The sequence below is a fragment of the Trichechus manatus genome, unplaced genomic scaffold, assembly GCF_000243295.1.
Source record: "Trichechus manatus latirostris isolate Lorelei unplaced genomic scaffold, TriManLat1.0 scaffold00008, whole genome shotgun sequence".
In the NCBI taxonomy this organism is placed as follows: Eukaryota; Metazoa; Chordata; class Mammalia; order Sirenia; family Trichechidae; genus Trichechus; species Trichechus manatus.
In genome coordinates, this window is record NW_004443944.1 from 27,960,417 (window position 1) to 27,981,026 (window position 20,610).

At 48.4% G+C, this 20,610-nt stretch overlaps 1 protein-coding gene across 1 annotated transcript in view; it reads right to left on the minus strand.

Moving 5' to 3' along the window:
• The window catches only part of EPB41L1 (erythrocyte membrane protein band 4.1 like 1), a 75,287-nt gene that overhangs the window by 16,976 nt on the left and 37,701 nt on the right, over positions 1-20,610 (minus strand). Inside the window, exons 13-15 of the mRNA XM_023724957.1 lie at positions 19,363-19,545; positions 5,589-5,693; positions 3,369-3,449 (exon numbers count right to left, since the gene is read on the minus strand). Coding sequence (XP_023580725.1) covers positions 3,369-3,449; positions 5,589-5,693; positions 19,363-19,545 — 369 coding nt within the window. The remainder of the gene's footprint in view (positions 1-3,368; positions 3,450-5,588; positions 5,694-19,362; positions 19,546-20,610) is intronic.

Sequence of the window (20,610 nt, forward strand, 5' to 3'; positions counted from 1 at the left end):
TCCTTCCCGATCTCTTGAAGAGTTCTGTATATTAATCTTTTGTATCCTGCCTCTGGTAATTCCAAGAAATTCTCTTCCTCTGGAAAATTCCTTGATTCTTTATTTTGGGAGCTTGCTGAAGCCATCATGGTCTGCCTCTTTATGTGATTTGATATTGACTGTTGTCTCCAAGCCATCAATAAGTTATTATATTTATTTATTTTATGCTTGCTTACAGTGTCCTAGCTTCTTGTTTTGTTTTGATATGCCCAAATAGGCTGTTCATGTGAGCTAGTCTGATCACCGGCACCCCTGAAGCTCCAATGTCCTGCCTCCAGGTGGCCAGACCTGCCACTAAGTATGTGAGCCCAGGAGTCCTCCCACTCCTCCTGTATGGATTCAGCTCAGGTGTCCAGGTAGTTGGCCACCAAGCGTGTGGTACAGACTCTCATTTACAGTCCTAGACAGGCATGGGTGATTGGTGTAGGCACGGGCATCTGGTTGCAGCAGGGAGTCACACGCTGAGCAATGCAGGGGGCCAACGGCCGCCCCTGAGTGTCCGGGAGAACCCCAGACTTTTAAAACTGAATGTTTTGTAGACATTATCCCCTGGAAATGTCCCACAGGGACCTCAGTCTCAACAGATCCAAAATGGAATTCTCTACCTCCACTCGCCCCTGACACATACCTACCACCAAACCTGCCTCTCCTCCTCCTGTGCTTTGTTTAGACCAGTGGTTCTCAAACTGGGTGGGCAGCACCTGGAGGGCTTATTAAAACAAATATTGCCAGGCCCCATTCCAGAGTTTTTGGTTCAGTTTGTCTGGATGGAGCCTGACAATGTGTATTTCTAACAGATTCCCAGGACCACACTTTGAGAACCATTGGACTAGTGAACGCGTCACTAGCCCATCTTCCCTTTCGTCACCTGAATGTTCTATCAATGATCATATCCTGTACTTTCCTCCTTCCAGGCATTTCTTACCTCTGTCCCCTTCTCTGTAGCCACCTCCTCACACTCTGGCCCTGCCCCAGCTGGGGACCAGCCTCTAAACTAGCTCCCTGCCTCCTCTTTCTGTCTCTCCCTTTGGCATGTGGGCCCTGGAGCTTAGGAACTTTATCTTCCTCAGTGCTAAATTCACAGTGCCTGGCACAGTACTTCACACATCGTGGGTGTTCAGTAAATATTTGTGGAAGGAAGGAGGGAGACAGGCAGGGAGAGAGGAAAGTAATTTTTGCTCCAGTCCATGCTCCACGCAGGCTGCTAGAGTAATCTTTCTAAAACACAGAAACACATATTTGATCATCACATCATGCCTCTACTTAAAATATTTCAGTGATTCCCCATTGTCTCCAGGATGATGTTTGAACTTCTTGCATGACATTTCAGGCCTTTTGAGCTTTGGTCCCAGCCTTCCTTTCTAGCCTTTTCTCCCTCTGCTCCTCCTGCACACATCTGACATCTCAATTCACTGACCAACCACTTGCTTTTCCCTGAACATGCTACACTGCTTCCCATCCTTGCCTTTGCATCTGCTGTTCCCACTGCCTAGACTGCCTTCTCCTACGGTTGTACCTTAGTCTATCCTTCAAGCATAGCTCAAATGCCACTGCCTAGAGAAGGCCTTCTCCAGCTTCTCTGCCCACAGCTATCTTCCCTGTGCACCCTAGGACAGCATTATTACACTGTTAAGTTCCACAAAAGCAGAAAAAAAGTAACAGCAGCTCACACTTATTGACCACTTACTATGTGCCAGGCACTGTGCTAAGGACTTGGCATAGATTATCTTAGTTCATGCTCACATCAGCCCTTTGAGGTATGTGCTATTACTCCCCCTCACCCCCATTTTACAGAAGTGAAAACTGAGGCTTGGAGAGGTTCAGGTAACTCGCCCCAGGTCATCCAGCCAGGAAGTGGAAGAGCTGGGCCTTGTTCACCACTGTGTGCCCAGGACCTTAACCCAGGGGTGCAACACATCAATGGTGCTTGTGATCATTTTTTGAATGAGTGAATTCTAGCAGGCAGTATATTTTCTTCAACTTTGTATCCCTGTACCAGGCAGATAATAGAGACTAATAAATGTTTTTGGAACAAATGAATGGATGATGGATGGATGAACAAATGAATGACATGAACTGCTTGTTCACCATAAGAATGAATTTAAATTTATCCCTATAAGTGTCTCGATGCCATGTGGTGAACGGTTGAAGGGAGAGGTAGAACTGAGTGACCCAGGGTAGTGTGCAAGCTGGTGACGGGTTTGGGTTTATTTTAAAATCTTTGCTTATTCAGAACCTACTTGTTGGGTAGTCCAAACTGATAACATTCTCCTCTTATGCATTATCAGGGGTTTGGCAGGAGAAAACGTTTGAAAACAACTTCCAACAGCTCAGGACCTTCTCCAGCCTTAGCCCCAGTCCAGCCCCAGCCTTAGCCCCACCTGGCTGGCATTCACCATGGTCAGGAGAAGGGTGTAGGGCAAAGTGGTTGATGTTGAGAATGAGGCTTCTGGAGTCACACTGCCTGGGTTTGATTTGGCTCTACTAGTTATTGGTTGTGACCTTGGGTAGTCACTTTGCCCCTCTGAATCTCAGTTTCCTCATCTGTAAAGGGTGGAGAAAAAAAGCAACCACCTCATAGATGAGGATTCAATCCTCAGAGTGAGGATTCAATTAGACAATCCATTCACAGTTCCCAGCACACTGCCTGGCACCATGGCACGTGTGCCAAACACTCTGTTCTGTTTCATCATCAAATGATCTTATCTTATTAGAGTCTCACAAAAACCTGTCAACCAGGCAGGATGGGGATTATTCCCATTTTACAGATGAGGAAACCAGAGGCCAAAATAGGAAAACGGCCTTCCTTCATGGGTCAGACAGCAAACAAGTAGCAGAACTACAAGGCTCCTCAGGAGTTAGTCCAAAATCCAACTTAGGTTCACCAAACGCCATCTACTGACCAAGGCGAGGAAGTGGCCTGAGACATAGAAAATGCACAGCTTCGGAGGGGTGGGGGGTCCTCAGGAAGGATCTTCAGGTTCTCCTTCAGACATACAGTAAGATTCACCAGCATAGCCCCCATTGTTATCGATAATCAAATAATACCATCCCTCCTCTGACCCCCTTCCATGGCTAAGATGGTCCAGATAACGGAGACTCAGGGATTCTACCTCCCACATGATTCAGTTTGGAAAACTGAGGTCTGACTGTATTTCCTATGGCAACTAATGTACTATAAAGAATTTGACTGTATGTCCCATGCCTGGTGAAGCAGGGGGCAGATGAGGTCTCCCTGAAGCTCCAGGGTGATGTTAGCTTGTTATCTGGCTATTTTGGAGGGAGAGGGGGTTGGTCAGAGGGAGGGAGGCCTCCTGGGTCCTACTTACCATGGTGGTTGATATGGTCTCCGTGGTGATGGAGGGGGTAGTTGTTATGAACTCCTTCCCTCCTGGGGCACTCCCATCAACCTGCAGGCCAGAGGAGGGGTTGTTAGAGGTGAGGAGAGCCAGATCCATCCTGGAGGTATCTGTCACCTAGGCTCACGGCATTCTCAATCACAGACAAACTGATGGGCTACGTGAGTGCACTGAAGATGGCGGCATACCACACACTAGAGGGCCTCAGAGCTCTGCCAGTTTATTTCAGCCATCTGATTTGACAAAGGAAAAACAATCCTAGACAATCTGGCAAATTCTATCCAAATTTAAATGCATAAAGGTCACAGCCTTGAAAACCCTATGGAGCAGCTCTACTCTGCACACATGGGGTTGCCACAAGTCAGAATAGACTCAACAGCAACTAACAACAACACCAATTCTTTGACCTAGCACTCTCATTGCTAGGAATTTACTCTTTGGATGTAAACTTTGAAAAATCTACCAAAAAGTATGAAAAAGGAAGTTCACTGCAGCACTGATCATTAACTGCAAAAAACAAAAGCCACCACAACGTCCACCAATGGGAGATGGACTAAAGAAATTAAGATTCACCTCCGAGGTGGGACTAAAAAGAATAAAGTAGATCTATACCTACTAAGGAAACCCTGGTGCCATAGTGGTTAAATAGTGCTAACCAAAAAGTGGGCAGTTCGAATCTGTCAGGCACCCCTTGGAAACTCTATGGGGCAGTTCTACTCTGTCCTATAGGGTTGCAATCAACTCGATGGCAACGGGTTTGGTTTTGGGGTTATAGCTACTAGTGGAGCCCTGGTGGAGCAGTGGTTAAGAGCTCAGGCTGCTAACCAAAAGGTTGGCAGTTTGAATGCACCAGCTGCTCCTTGGAAACCTAATGGGGAAGTTCTACTCTGTCCTATAGGATCACTATGAGTTGGAATCGACTTGACAGCAATGGGTTTTTTTTAAAGCTACCAATAGGAATCTCTAAGATAATTATTATAATCTCTAAGATAATTAAGGATTTCTAAGATAATTATTAAGGGAAAAAAATCAAGTCACAAAAGAGTGTGATCTCTTGTGTAAAACTATTAAATATACAGAGATGCAGGTGTATATATATATATATATATGTTGCTATATGCATACATTTTTTCTGGGAGGAATCTTAAGAAAATTTTCATTATTTTCTGTTTGAATTTCATAACTGTGAATATTTTTATTTGTTTTGATGTCAATAAGGGCCCCTGGGCTGTGGGGTTTAGGGTCATTTTTTAGTTTTCTTCTTTGTATGTCTCTATATGAAAACAAAACAAACACCAACATATGCTACTAAAATAAAACAGGCCAGAGAGGGGAAGCAGCTCGCCAGTGGTCACACAGCCCGTCAGTGGTCACACAGCCTGTCAGGACTCAAGAGTCTTGACCAGGCAGCCTATAAAGCCCGTATGCATGTTATAAAAGTGGAAGAAAAAAAATCTGGAAAGGACATAGTTGCCCACATGTGGTTGTTTATTTCTTACTTCAGTTCTTGAGACAATGACTGGGCTCCACGGCAAGAAAGCCGCCAGCACTGAAGCTGTTCTGGCCAGGAAGAACCAAGATGGCATCTATCAGACCCACAATCTCAATTTTCAAGTTTAAAAACACAAAAGGAACTTAGGAAATACACTGTAAGAATTGCACCTGTATTTATTTATGACTGCTTTCTCCAAGGTGGTAAGTATGCTTCTTCTTGCTAAGACAAAAGATATTTGGCTTTCAGTTTGTTTATTTTGCCAATCTGATGTGGAACCCCCATGCATATAAAATTATACAAGGTGAGTTGTTCTGACTAAAGCTGGATTGGGGATTGCTCCCTCTTCCCTCCCAAAGAATCCCCTGGGTACCTCAAGAAACCTCCCTGGCTCCTAATCCACTAGACCTCACAACACTCCCAGGAGAAAGTGGAAGATGATCATCTCCATTTCATAGACAGGGAAATTAAGGCTTTAAGAGGTTGTAGTTTGCCCAGGATAAGAAACCAGCTCCCCTGCCCCACTCCCCGCTGAGAGCCCAGGGAGAACCCTGAGGCTCAAAAGAGTATCAGGGTTAAAATGTGGTCTCCAGAGGAGCTAAGGTGGGAAAGGTTAGCCAAGGGGCCTGGCCACAATGGTGGGAACCCACCCTCAAACACTCAACACTTGTGCTCAGGGATGGGAACTCATAGATTACCTGGGTGGTGTCCACAGTGGTGACCCTGGTCTGCAGTACAGCCTCTGGCTCGATCTTCTTCCTGATGGCCAGGCTGCTGACAGTCATGGTTTCTGTTTTCACTGGCTGTAGGGAGATGAGAAAGAATATTCCATAACTCAAGCTCTAGCATGATTCCTGCTTACAAGCAATTGTGGTGTAGGGTCAGGAAGTTCTCTCCCATCAGCACAGTTGGCCAAAGTCTCCAGAAGGGTATGTGAGTCGGGGCTACAGAGGCATGGGGTGGTGCTGTAGACAAACAACCCAACAGGAAAGCCAGAACTACCACCAGCACCCGGCTAGCTCTGCCCCATGACCTCACACCACACAACTTCATGACAGTTACATGCTGTTTTTTTGAGGCCACTATTAGAAGACCAGTTCCTGTATCCAATTAATATACTCTGTTCCAGGCCCCACATTACTGTCACTGAATCCTGAATGACTTCAATGGCTGTGCCACCACCTCCCCATTGCTTCATTTGAATTGTTCTTTAGAGCAGGAGCCACACGCTTGGATGCCTACAGGAGCTGGGCAGGAGATGTAAAGGAGTAAGGTCGACTTGTTGAGGACCAGGGTGAATGAAGAGCATGTCTGGTTCCACTCAGACTGGGCCAACTGCTGCCACTCAGGAATGCAGGTTCTGAGTGGCCAGATCTTCTGATTTTTTAATATTAAAAAAAAACCCTGGATTTTATGTCTGCCTTGAGCATTATGCTCTTTTAAGAACTACCTATATGGGATCACACTGACAACAGCAACTCGAAGAATTAGATAAGAACCTTAAAGGAAAGTGAGTTTATGTTAATGGAGGAAGAACAACTCAGAAAAGGAGAGTGAGAATGGTTGCACAACTCAAAGAATGTAATAAATGTCAATGAATTGTACAGGTAGAAACTGTTGCATTGGTGTATGTTTTACTGTGTATATTCTCAACAACAACAGCAAAATAAATGAAATTTTAAAAATAAATAAATCAAAAAAGTCTGGAATTTATATTCAATATGCTGATTTTTAAATCAGGGTCAAAGAAAACACATCTGCTGCCCAGATCTGGCCCAGAGCTACCAGTTTACAATCTACTCTAGAAGTCTTAGGTGAAATAATCAGTTTCTTCTGAGGCCTCCATTGGGCCTAGGTCATACACACTGCAGGTATTAACGTATCTGAGTTGAATGAATGAAAGTCTAGCTAGTCATCTGGTGGGATGGCAGTGGCGGGGGGAATTTATACAGATGGTTGTAACTCTAAGATCTATTGATTCTTTCCGTTAACCATCTTTTAAGTGCCTGGGATGTGCCAGGCCTCAAGCAAGGTGTGGTTCCTGGCTTAGAGGAGCTCCCACCTGGTGGGAGAGCAGACCTGTCAGCCAATAACCTGACTACTTTGGATAATGCCAGAGCTGAGGCATTAAAGAGGGAGGGGGTTGTAGAAGGAGGAAAACTTCTACCCAGGGTGGTCAGGAAAACTTATGCTATGGAACTGACATCTGAATTGTGTCCTAGAACATGACATGTTTCAAGGCAGAAAAAGAGAGAAAAAGCCTTATACGCAGAAGGTACAGCATGGAGTGAGAGCCCAGAGTGGAACAGCTCCTATTCCAGTGACTGGAACGTGGGGAAAACGAGAGTGTGGTGGGTGGTAGGCTGGGGCTGGAAACAATGTTTGAGCAAAGGAATGACGTGAACAAAGATGTGGTTTATAAAGATCCCTTTGCAGCTCTGTAGAGGAGGGACACAAAGCAGAGAGACCTAGACAGTCTATCCTGTGCCCCCTCAGTGAGACATTTCCTCTTCTCCAGGAGCTTCCACTATCACCCAAAGACCCTAGGGTCAGATGGATTGAAACTGCTGCCCCTTCCCCAGGAAGCCCAAGCCCTGCGGAGAGAAGCCTGGGCCTAGAACAGTAAAAACCATCCAACTTTCAGACTGAGTCACAGGAGCCCCCGACAGCCTACAAACACATGCTCTCTGTGGGTACCATGCAACACAGGCAGGGAGAAGAGGAGCAGTTGAGTAAGACCAGCCTGCTTCCCACCCTCCCACCCTGTCACCACTTGACCCCAGGCAAGCAATGGGATCACAGGGTTAAAACGCCAAGGAGTGCATATTATGGTTAAACCGACATGGCAAACATGCGAGCACAGAACCATGCTGTTCTGCGGAGGGGCAGTCATGCAACGTGAGACCAGGCTTCAGGATGCGGGAATCTAGGCTGCAGGCTGGCTGCTCAGTCTTCTCAGAGAGGGCCCAGGGCCCTCTGAACAGGCAGTGCAGGGAGGAGGCACATGGGGTCTCTATGATGCTCCACTGTACCTCAAACTGGGGCATATCTGGGGTGGAGCAGGCCCCTCGATCCGGGCTATCCTCGATTTCCACAGACTCGTCATCCTGGATGGGGACCCCCTTGCTGCGATCCCGGGAAAACACCAGGCCCTCAGTTTCTGAATCGCTTTTGTCTCGGTCAAGCTCAGGCAGGCTGCGGGAGAAGTCTTCAAAGGCGCTGCCATGGTAGTCGCCAATAACCGTGAAGTCCACCTCGGCCTCCAGGCTGGACGTGGAGCTGACTGTGATACTGGAGCACTTGCGTTCAATGGCCAGGTGGTTGTCCTTCAGGAACACGGCGTCCCTCTCCTGATCCTGGTCCTCGTCTCCTGTGTCGCTCTCTGGAGCCCTGGGACGTGATGGTTTGACTTTCTCCTCCGAGCCCTCCCTCAGCCCTGCTCTCTATGGCCAGATAAAATCAAAGGAATGGGGATGTGGGGTGGGAGGAGAGAGAGAAATCAAGATGGTGAATGTCAGAAGAAATCTTGGGGCCATGTCAAATGGAAAAGCAGGTCAGGAAAAGAAAAATGGCCCCAGGAAAGGTTCCTTAAAATCAAAACAAGCTGATAAAACCAAAAACTTCTCAAAGGTGGGAATGCTCTTTTCTGAGCATCCTGCCAGTTGAGGCACTGAGGGCAAAAGCAAGTACAAAGCAAACATCCTGCCAGTTGGCTCTGGACAGGAGGCTCCATCCAAGGTTTGGATCTAGGAGCTTATCAAAAGCAGCACTGTGCGAAAGGCAGGAATAGCAGCCTGGACTCCAGGCCCATCCTGTGCAGTTGGCATTGAGAAACAGAAAATAAGGAGGGAGACCCAGGGATTCAGGGAAACCCAGGAGGGGTAAGACAGAGAGGCTGGAGCCAAGAGCTTTGAGGGACAAAGAGAAAGCCAGTATGGTTTGTCAATTCCACTGAGTCTCTGTGGGATGGGTCAGCATCATTTAGAGGAAGGAACATTATGAGGTAAGGCCCTTTGGGCAAAAGCTCTCTGGGAGCTAGGTGGTACACCAATTCAACCGGGAGCTCCACAAGTGGGCCAGCAGGCAGGCCACACACTGGAGGTTCTGGTCCCATCAGTGTAATTGACAACAGCAGGTCAAGGAAATGCCTAAGGGGAACCAGCAACTCTTGTCCGACATACATACCTCTCAACTGGCCTGTCAGGGATTAAACACCACACACACACATTTTTTACTGGTTCATGGCATTGTTTTTTTAAAATTGATGTAACACCCACAACATATTTTAAAAGTACTTGGCTTCAGGTTCTGGAGATTTAGTACGCTTAGAGATTCACTTGCAAGGGGCACAAAGCCCTACTCGAGCCTCCCTGTAGCCAGTTTCTGGAAGGTTGAGAAGTGTGAGGAATACATTCCAGACAAGCCAGAGTTGAGCAGCCAGCCACAAGAGGCACTGCCAGAGGCAGGTGGGAATCTAACACAGCTACACATCCTTGCAGGTGAAGATGATTGGGTCATCAAGGCAGAGAGGAACTGCAGAGACCTGAGGGCCTGAGGGGCTGGCGAATCTCAGGTGCCCTCCCTTCCCAGGGGTGTCCACTGCTAAGCTGGTGAAGCGCTTCTCTTCCCTGATCGCATCTCCGGATTTGTTCTGGATTAGAGAAGATAGTTAGTCTTAAGGAGGCAGAAAGGAACTTGGCACTGGGACCAAGAGGGAACCAGAAGTGAAGGATAGAAACCTCTGGACTGTCAGCTTCCCCAAGGCAGGAGAACAAGGGAAGGGGAAGGATGAAGGAAGATCACTGGATAAGCCAAGCAAGACAGGTAGGAATCTAGCAGGTGGGAGCAGCAAGGCAAAGCAAGTGTGTAGTTGGCTGGCAGTGCTGCTGGCTTCTCCGCTGGAGTTGTATGGACCCTCCGGGCACCATGTCACACCAGAAGCTGGGGGTCTTTAGGGCCAGGCTAACATGGGTCAAGCAGATGAACCTGTCATTCAGCCTGGCAACACTCAAGCCCATCTCAGGAAAAGAACTCATAGGGATGGACAAGCAGCATCTGATTGCAGTAATGATGAGGGGCCACTGAAACATGCTTCTAAAGAACTACGTAGCATGCGGTCAGCTCCCCCAGGTGGGGGCAGTGGTGGGAGCTGGGGTTATGTGGCCAGTTACCCCAGCAGCTTCCTCCAGTGTGGTTTCACAGCCTGAATCAGGGGACAAGAGCTCTAGTTCCATGCATCTTTCCTGGTGGGATGTGGTAGAAACACTGTTCCCGAAGTATTTGGTAGCTAGAGGCATCATTGAACAATGTGTGACTTTAGGGCTGGCAAAGTCTCCTGGGGGCCGCAGCTGGATGAAGCCCAGGTCTAAAAACTTGTTCTGCTGTTGCTCTACCTGGCCTATGGAAGCCTTTGAAGACAACTCATTTGGAAAGGCCCCTGTTTCACCCCGACTCGCTCGGGGAGTTTCAGTTCCATGGATCTCAAACATCCTAATTTTGTTGGCCACTGAGGTCTTGCTAACATCTTCCAGGGAGCCTTCTTGGCTCCCAGCCTGGAAAGAGGTCATCTCCTTTTGCTTCCCTGAAGAGAACATCCATCCCAGGGGTATGGCCCCCTCAGCTTCTTCAGGGACAATTCTGGGCTTTCTGCTGGTGATGGGAGGTGCCCTGCGCTCACCCCCATCAGGAGTCACAACTAACCGTACTAGGTCCTTGGGATCAAGGCTCTGGTTGGGAGAATGGGCATGTTTGAGAAATACCGGGAGCTGTTCTCCAAAGGGATCCCTGAGCTCCGAAGGCTCCAGTGACCCACGAGGGGCTGGGTTTTGAGAAGCTTCCTCTGGCGCTGCCAGAGCCTCAAGCTGATCAGGAGAGGCTGGAATAGGGGTGATTACCTCCATCTGAAGAAATGTTGAGGCTTCGCTGTCCTCTGTCTCAGATTCTCCTGTTTGGGTGTGAAATGGTCCCCTCTCTCTGCCCAGTTTGGCTGGTTTACTTACACTGTTAGGAGGGATGGTGCAAGGAAGGGCACAGGCCTCAAGGTCTGGGTGTACTTCCCTTCCTCTGTGAGGTGAGTCGTTCTTCAGTTCTGCTGGGGAACTTTTCTCAACCTTTCCCATCAAATCTCTATTCACAGGGGCCTCTTCCTCTTCCGATGTACTGGCTGTTGAGTGAGTCAACTCTCCTTCCACCCCCTGCTGGACTTCTTCCCAGTTCACAGCAAATGTCTGCCCTGGAGAGGGGCCCTTACTGAGCTGCTTGACAAAGGCCTTAAAGTCATCTGGTCTTCCATGGTTCTTGGGGGGCCCTGCCCCTTCCTCTGAAGAAGTTGTGTGGGTTTCGTCTTTGTTCCTGTCAAGAGCTGAAGCAGAGCCTGGCTGGTCTGAGGAATTCACCACAGAGCTTTCTAGGAGCTCCTCCAAGAGCTCCAGCCTGGTCTCTTTGACAGGAGGAGCATCCAGATGCTCTTCTCTCTCCTCCAGGTGGGGAGGGAGGACTTGGTCTTCAGAATCTTTCTCTCCATAGTTTAAATAGAAGCTCCTTTCAGCAAAGGAGGTATCAGTTTCATCACTTGAGTCAGCTCTGGCTTCCACATGGGCTGGGTCTAGCAGAAATGACTGGAGTCCTCCCTTGTCAGAGGCTGGAGACAGGAGGTCCACCTCTGCTGGCCTGGTCCCTGGGGCAGTGGGTCTTTCACAAGTCTGGAATTCCTCCAGCTCCTTCCTCAGCTCCTTGTGACCTTCCTGCTGACCAGCTGAGACACGGTGTTTCCTGATGTTTGCCTCCCCAGTGCCCACCCTGAGCTGGGAGCCTTCCAGGAGCTTTTCTACCAATGTGCAGCTTGCAGCCAGGGAAGCCCCTCCTGGGCCTTCCCTGACCCAGGGTCCTTCCTCCCACACTGATTCAAAATCTTCAGGACTTGAAATCATCCTCCCTTGTTGCTGGGTGTTCATTCTTCTGGTTTCCACCATTTCTTCTGTGGCCACTTCAACTTTAAACTTGTCCACTAGAACATCTACCTTGGAGAGTCTGCCATCAGCAAAGATATCTGCATGGTCTGCCCCACTTTCTTCCTGCTGCGTAGTGGCGACTTTAAGGAGACTGAGTTCTTCTGGCCTAGCGTACTCTCTTTCTATAAATACCCAATGCTCTGAACCCTGCGTTTCAATTGGAGCAAGAAGAGTTAACATGAAATTATCAGGCACCTGAAGAATGAGTCATTTTTTTCTCCCTGTAAGAAGGGGCAGATCTACAGCTGAAAGGTGGACTCTGAGATGCCATGTCCCCAGAGAGGGAGGGGGAAGAAGGCAAAACAACGCCAGTCATCTTCATCAAGGCTACCCCAGCAAGGTACCCAATGAATTACTTAATGACCCTCCTCAATCATCCCCCTAAACTTGGTAAAATGGGATAGGCTCTTATGTCCTCCCCATGTTAACCACGGGGAAATAGAGATCCATAGATGGGTCAGGACCAGCCTAACCACCACACGTTTCCTTGAAATCAGAGCCCTTTTTCTCTTCTAATAATATAACTGCCACTGTCATAAGGGGAAGTAGCTTATGCCATATGGAATCTTTGAAAGTGAAAATGGGGAAACTGAGGCCTAGAAAAGGTCAGTGACTTGCCCAAGGTCACAGTTAGTTGATGGTAGAGTCAGAACAAGGATGTCTGATTTTTGATGCCTGAGATCTTTGATGATTTATCTCACAACCTACGGAATATGGGTTCCAACTGTGACTTAACATCAAGCTGAGGGAAAGCATTGAGCTAAGTTCCATAGATCACAGCCTGGAATCTGACCTTTCTACAAGAGCTCTGGGGAGGAAACAAATTAGTGCTGAAGATAGGAGCCGCCAGCTCTAGAGATTAGCATCAATTGCCACAATGGCTTAAACAGCTTGAACATTGCGACGTTCAATCCAAAAGAAACAATGCCACAGCCCATCCTTGAAAAGTTCTAACAAAATCCACAGAAAGAGTAGAAAAGGGCTGGCCAGAACACATCACGGAAGGAGAAGATCTAAAGATCCAAGCAGCAAGTCAAAGGTATCAAACGAGTATAGCACTGTCAAACCATCTACAAAACTGTCCTCCACCTCCCCTGAAGAGTAGCTTTGAACGGTGCTTAGGACGGAATGAATGGACCTCTAGAATCTTAAAAAAGCAAGAAGTCCATTGAGTTTTTAATCTTCTTTTAGCCACAGAACACTTTCTTCACATAAATAATTGAAGTCTAATATGTAACACACATATGGAGCTGCCCTGTTAAAGTCAGGGGCTTGGCCACCACAGTGTCCTGAGGTACCTCCCTCCTTTGAAGCCACTTATCTGACTCAAGCCCCTCATGACAACAGATGTGGAAACTGAGGCATACAGAATGTAAGTCCCTTTCCAAGAGTAACAAAGTGAGCTAGAGGCAATCGGGCCTAGAACCCCAGTCTCTGATTTGTGGTTCTGGGAAGTGTGTTCTTTCCACCCTAACATGACCACCTCCGTAGTAACATGGGCCGAAAGCTGCTCCCAACGACGAGAGGGGGAAGGTTCATATGTCCTTGGACTCCATTTCAGACATGCCCCTCTCAGGTTATGACTTGGTGTGAAGTTTGTCAATTCCACCCCACATAAGATCTGGAGCATTCTGAAGGATCAAGTTCACATTGTGAACTCTTTCCCTCCTCCTCCATTCCATTTTAGCAAAACATCCATGACTGTCATGGAATCAGATCTTAATAAGAGAATCTTGCCAACAGGAAAGAGAGATAAAACAAAGAGGGACTGTCCAGACAAAGTCTGGTGTGGGTTTCTGAGATTTTCCTTCAGGTTGTTAAGTCTTCAGTACAATAGCACTTGAACCATCCCAGACAGAAGTGCTTAGAAAGCCTACAGAAGCCAGCTATTTCCTCTTCTACTTGGGAAGGTTCCTTTAGCTGCTCCCATTTTAGTTTATACGGTCATCATCAGCGTGGCAAGGATGGCCAAAGTTGCTCAATGAGGCCCCTTTTGGAACATTCCTGCCCCAAGTCTAAATAGAAACTAGGCTACATAAGCAAGAGTAAGTGAGGTGGGACCTGGCACAGAACAGAAAGGAAGAGTCTGCAGGGAGAAAAAGGGAAATATTTACCGATATTTAGTTCCTATGTGCCAGGCAATGTCAGCACTTTGTCTAAATTATTAAATTTAATCCTAATGGTAACCTGTGAAGCAGGTTATTATTATCCTTATTTCAGACTGGGAAGCTGAGGCTCCCAGGAGGGAGGTGACTTGCGTAAGATCACGAGTGAGCAGTTGGGAAGAAGGAGCTCTGCTTCTAATAAGTGAAAGTAGACATGCAGGATCCTAAACAGAATAAAAGACTGAACATAAAAGAGAAAAACTTCCCTGGTACCAAGGCACTGGGGGAGCCACACGTGGCCCAGGGGGTTGGTCTGAAAGTCATTCTGACCTGATTCACAAGATGAGATAATGTCAAGGTAGCCCCAGATTTTGTCAGCCCTGCAGCCGTTCTTTCCACTGAGCCTTGCTCAGAGCGCCCCCTGCCACAGCTGGGGGCACTACAGCCAAAGAGAAGCTATGAAACATGCTGGGAACAGAGGTGGAGCCGGTTCTGTTCCCACACAGCCAAGACAAGAAGAAAATCTCCAGCCAGGTGGTTCTGCTCTAGGCTGCTCAGTCCCACCTGGAACTCTGAGTCACATTCTGGGAGGGGTCCCAGCACAAGGAGCCCCCTAGAAACCATGTCCTGGGAGAAACTATTGAAAGAACTGGGAGTGTTCAGCTTCGAGAGGAAAGGATGGTGGGGGGTGGGAGGGAGGGGAGAGAAGTGTTCAAATCTCTGAAGGCCTGTCCTGGGAGGAGGATGCAAAGCAGACCTGTGGACACCAGAGGGCTGGACCAGGCCCACAGACAGGTGATTCAGAACAGCAGATTTTAATTCAGTACGAACACTGGTCAACTGATGACTGAAGACAGAATGGGAGGCCTTAAAGGATAGTGAGAGCTACCTCTGAGGAAGAGGCTGGATGGATAGTTTGCAGGGGTGCTGATAAACGGCACGTGTTGGGAGCTCCCACCCCAGTGTGGGCACCTGTCCTTGGTTCTAGGAGCATCTCTGTGCTCCAGGGCATCATTGTTTTCCTAACCTTGGAGTGCTGTTGACTACTCCTGTCCAACTTCTCTCAAGAGATAGCGCTGGTAGTTTTGTTTTTTATTTTTGCACTGAGGGAAAACTCATGGCATAGAACTGTGATTTATGTTTTACCACATATGTAGATGACTCATGTCTATTTTACAGTTCTGGTATATTTTTAACAGCTATAAAATTTTTCTTTGGGAATTCAGAAAGGCATGTTGTCCCCAGGTGGTGACAAGTGAGCATCCTCATCCCAGGGATCCATAAAGGGCTGACCCCTCCTTCATCCATTGTTTCTCAGAAGGGACAGTCCTGAAACCATTCTGGGAAGACCAAACAGCCTGAGTTAACCCTGGCTGCAAATGGGGAGGCAGAAATTCCCTCTCTGTCAGGTCACATACTATGCCAACAGAGGAGGGTCAGGTATCAGGGAGAAGGAAGGTTCAACAGATGATGGCCAGTACTTTCCAATCTTGAGTCTATGAGGTCCCAGCAGAGAGGATACAGCCCGCTGATGCCTAGGCCTGGACTCTGTGTCCTGCATCCATGCAGGGGGCACAGGAAGTACCAAGAACCCTTGACCTACTGCCACCCTAGGCACAGAACAAAGCCCTCCTCATTTAGAACATCTGCCTGCCTAACATCTCTACAACCTGAAGGATACTCACTGGGGAAAGACACCACTTTTGCCTGCCTGGAGACCCTGATAGCCCCTAGCCAGGAGGAGTTTAGAGAGAATGAATGTAGGGTATGCATGAGGTGCCATCCCCTAACCAGCCACTGCTAGACCTTACTCAGGTTTCTGAGCAGAGATAAGACTTCAGGGAAGACCCCCGATCCCAGAGCTTAGAAGTCAGAGCCAGGCCGATGTCACATGCCTCACCAGGACCTGACAGAGAGGTAATTTCTGCCTCCCCCTTTGCAGCCAGGGTTAACTCAGGCTGTTTGGTCTTCCCAGAACGGTTTCAGGACTGTCCCTTCTGAGAAACAATGGATGAAGGAGGGGTCAGCCCTTTATGGATCCCTGGGATGAGGATGGCCCCTTGTCACAACCTAGGGACAACATGAGCTACCCAGGGCTCCCATCTGCACAGGAGAGTCTGGTCCATACCCCCACCCCAGAGGAAGGGTTTTCTTAAGACCTAGAGGGTGGTTGTGGATGGACAGGAGGTCCCAGGAGGGAAGAAGCATGGGAAGGTGAGGACAGGTAGTAACCTCAGGAGACGCTGCGAGGCTTTTCTGAGTGAACACTTCCAAGCCTACGGCTGTTCCAGGCTCAGGTACCAATTCCTGCTGAGAGGTGTCCTGGGTCCTCTGGGACTGCAGGGGAGGCCCAGGGCCAGTTGAAAGGGAAAGAGGGAGGAAGGGAAGGAGAGAGAGACAGAGACAGAGGTAGGAAGAGAGGGAGGGAGAGAAAGCAAGAGAGATATACACACAAAGAGTCTGTAAATAGCTCAGCTTGGTAAATCCCACATCCTTAAGGTTTGTGGATTAGGTCAGGAAGGAGCTATGCCTTGGGGTGAAATGAAGAGAGGCTGCCCCTCCGAGCCACTGAGGAAAGGAGGCCCGCGTTTAGCCACCAGCCAGTGCTGTGGCTTTGGGCCACCTCATCGCCTTGCCTACTCTTATTCAAGAGCTTTTGGAACCATATGATTTAGACTCTGATTCCAGGTCTTCTCTGGGTGACTCTGGTTTAGGCTATGGTTCAATCCTGTAGTTTGGGTCGGTCACAGCCCTTTTAAAAAGTTATCTTTGAAACTAAAACCTGGTTTAGCAAATGGGAACAGTTCTTTATAGTTCGGAGTCTTTATTTTGGTTTAAGTTCCCACTGTGTTCCCCTTGGCCCAGATGAGGACAAACCATATGTGAGGAAGCTACTAGGAACTGTGGCTGCCACACCCCTGCAGGATATCCTCCACAAAGCCCATATTTGGATCAGGGATTCTAGTCACCATCAGCAATGACCCCATGACTGTCCAGCACTTTCCAGTTTATGAAGTACTTTTATATCCATTATTTCAATAGAGTAGCAATCTTGATTCCCCTTTAGATGGACTAGGCAGTGAGGCTCAGAGGGGTGGTCACTCACCCAAGGACCTAGACCAGTCCTTGTCCACAGCTCCTCCCATCTCCCAAATCTTCAAGGGCCCCTAAATGTCAGTGGGTCCTGCAAGCCAGCTCTAAGTGGTCCATCACTCCAATATGAGTTCCTGGAACATACTTCTTTCCGTCAGTGGACTACACTTCTTGGATCCAGAGGGGGAGAGGACAGGCTCTATCCCTTTATAAGACCCATCTTCTAGCAGTTCCAGTATCACCAGCAGGAGGGGCACACCCCAAGCCAGGCAGCTTTTTACCAGAGAGGCACTCCAAGGTTCCAGACTAGTTCACTTGTCATCCTTCCCTTCTCTTCTCTTCTGGAGTCCAACTTTCTCTGCATCCCACCTCACGCATGGCCAGGCCAAGGCCCAGCCCACTTCAGGAATGGCTAGAGGCTGCTCTGGCCAAGCCTGTCTCTAGGCAAGAGGTAGCTGGGGTGTTAGCAACATCACTAAGACCTCACCACATCAGCCCCATGGCCCCAGTCCAGGGTCTTGGTTGTGTGAAAGGTGACTACAGAAGCCCTTAGTGGATGCAGAGGTTTGTCCTCCTTCCATGGCACCAGTCATAAAGGCTACCTATGGTCCCCAAAGCATCCTCAATTTTGTTAATCACCAGCCAGGAAGCTACCAGAATAGCTCTCTCTGAGTTTATGCCTCTGTTGTCTGGCATGATCAGGCTGGGAAGTGCTGATTCAATCAAATGCTCTGCTTATTAGATCATGGATGCATCACCAATTTTCAAAGTATCAGAGGGCAACACACACCAATTGACTCTACAACTGGTCTTCACATAATTTGGTCTTACTCCCAGGCAGCTGTGACCTAATGTCTTACTAGTAAATACAATTCCTGGGAAACAAGAAAATCAGGTTCTGGCCCCTCTTCTAGAAGTCCCATCCCCCCTTCTGGGACTCAGTGGCCCCACCTGTAAAATGAGAACCTTGAACCAAGCAGGTTCCAAGGGTCCTTCCAATATTAAAAAGGATTCTGGTTTGAAGGTAACCTTTTTTGTGAAAGAGTCCCAGGACTCTCAAAATGAAATAAAAGTGACTCATATTAAGCATCTACCACATGCCAGGAACTCTGCTGGTCCCTCTGCATGCTGTATCTCATCTGACTGTCACAACATCCTCATGAAGTAGGTGCTTTTATTATCTCTACTTGATGGAAGCTCAGAGAGGCTAAGTAACAAGCCCAGAGTCCTTAGCTAGCAGGCAGAGGAACTGGAATTCAAACCCAGGCAGGGCAAGTCTAGACCTCAACTAGGGTCTGAGAACATAAGCAGAAATTCTGGAGGAAAAAAAAACACCTAAGAAGAAACTGGGGTAAATATTGACAAGATTTAGCAAGCACTAAGAATAATAACTTGAGATTATAAATACAGGAATTTTCAAAATCCTATCTTCATCTTTTTCCGATTGAGAAAAAAAAATCCCATGCTTTCCACTCTGAAAGGCAGGTTGTGTGGGATCCTTTTCTGAAGCATCAGGGAACAGATCTGATATTTGTGGAGGATTTGTTCTCCTCTAGTGGGCTCTGAGGATCCTTCCAGGAGGGTAAAAAACCCCTTGCCACCGAGTCAATTCCAACTCCTAGTGACCCTAGAGGACAGAGTAGAACTGCCCCATAGGGTTTCCAAGGCTGTAATCTTTATGGAAGCAGAGTGCCACATCTTTCTCCCGTGGAGCGGCTGGTGGGATTGAACCACTGACCTTTCAGTTAGCAGCCAAGCTTAACCACTGTGCCACCAGGGCTCCTTTCCAGGAGGGTATCCTCCCACAATTGCATGAAAGGGTCTGGTTACTGAATAGAACTACCGGGGTTCTCAAAGTTTAGTGTGCATGAGGATTGCCTGGGGCGCTTGTTTAAAATGTGATTCCAGGGCTCTACCTCTAAATATTCTGATTCAGTAGATCGGATGTGGGGCCCAGGAACCTGCATTTCCAACAAGCACCACCCCCCCCTTCCCCATGATACTATGGCTGATGGAAGGGGAGTATACCAAGCTACTGCAAATCTTTTTAGTTTTTCATGCTTCCAGGTGGTCCCTGGGGCCCAGGATTCAAAGATTTAGGGAATTTGTCTTCTTCAGCCTAAACTGTTACCCTATCCCTACCATCCCAATGTGGGATATGCACATACAGGTGTGCAGAATGAGTGTAAGTCAGTACATAGCAACAACTTTCCCAATACCACTTTCCCCACAGCCCCTACTGAGGGGTTCAGGGTGAGACCTACCTCGTTGGCTTTCTCAGGGGTGCCCTTGGGGGAAGGGGAGGCGGGTGAGGAGGGCAGCCTGCGCTCCCGCTCCCAGTCTCGATCCCGGTGGATTAGTTTGCTGTTGGGTTCCTTCAGTGTCCTTTTAAGCTCATTGATGCTGGCCTGGTGCTTCAGCAAGACATCCTCTGGCTTGTCTAAGAACTGGGAAAGGATGGAGAGGGCAGCCAGTGTTAGAGGAACAGCTCTGCTCAGGGGATGCAGGTGGCAGTGACGGCGGTGACAGTTGCCATCACCGCCCCCACATCAGCAATGTGATTCCCATCCATGACCCTGCCGGACCCTGACAACAGCTCCACGAGCCAGGCAGGGCAAGGCCAATTAGCCCCAACAGGTGCATATACCGAGGCACACAGAACTTAAGATTAAAAAGAGACTTCTAGTCAAACAGCCAACTTCTCTTCTCCCCTGCCTGACTCCTTGGCCTCTGAACACCCAACTCAACCCACATCCCGCAGGTTGGTGCTGTGATCACAGTCTTAGTCAGGCATAGAGTTCACCTCCATGCCTCTGACTTCCCTCTGTTACAACCAAGGCACAGCAGCAGGCAGCATCTGCTGGAGTGAGGACTCACCAACCCTGCTCCTGGGCTGCTCTGGCTCACTCTCTGGCCTCCTGGATCCTGGTCCCTACCTTCTGGCCTAGACTTGGACTGCTGTGCTTAGCAGAATTCTCTGTCTAGTCTTCTCCTAGCACACGCATGCCCTCAGGACAATGCCTGTCTGGGAAGTTCAACCTGATGGAATTTGCTTGGGTGGAGAGGGCGTTGAGCTACAATGGATATGGAGTCTCAACCCAAGATGTAGCTTGCAATATCTACCCTGAGCCTGCTGGGCTAGCTCTGTGAACAGTGCTCCTGAAGGCTAGAGGGAGCAGTGGGATCCTTGAAGGTTATGAGCCTTGGGGAAACCTAGTCCGAATGCCTGGCTGTGCAGATGGGGGCCTGGGACCGGAGGGGACATGTCCAAACCCCTCAATGGGTCTCTGGCAGAACAAGGATTGAAACTCAGATCATGTGACTCCCAGACCAGGCCCCTCTTGTGCCCTAGCCTCTGGCCCTTTCCTTCTGTAGCCCAAGAAAACCCAATTCTCTTGCAGTTTGGTACAAATGAAGAGGTGGAAGCTGTGAGAAAGGCAAGGAGAAGTGGTTAACACAGGAGGAAGAAGTTGAGGGAAGCAACAAATGGAAAGAGGAAGAGGAAAAGATTT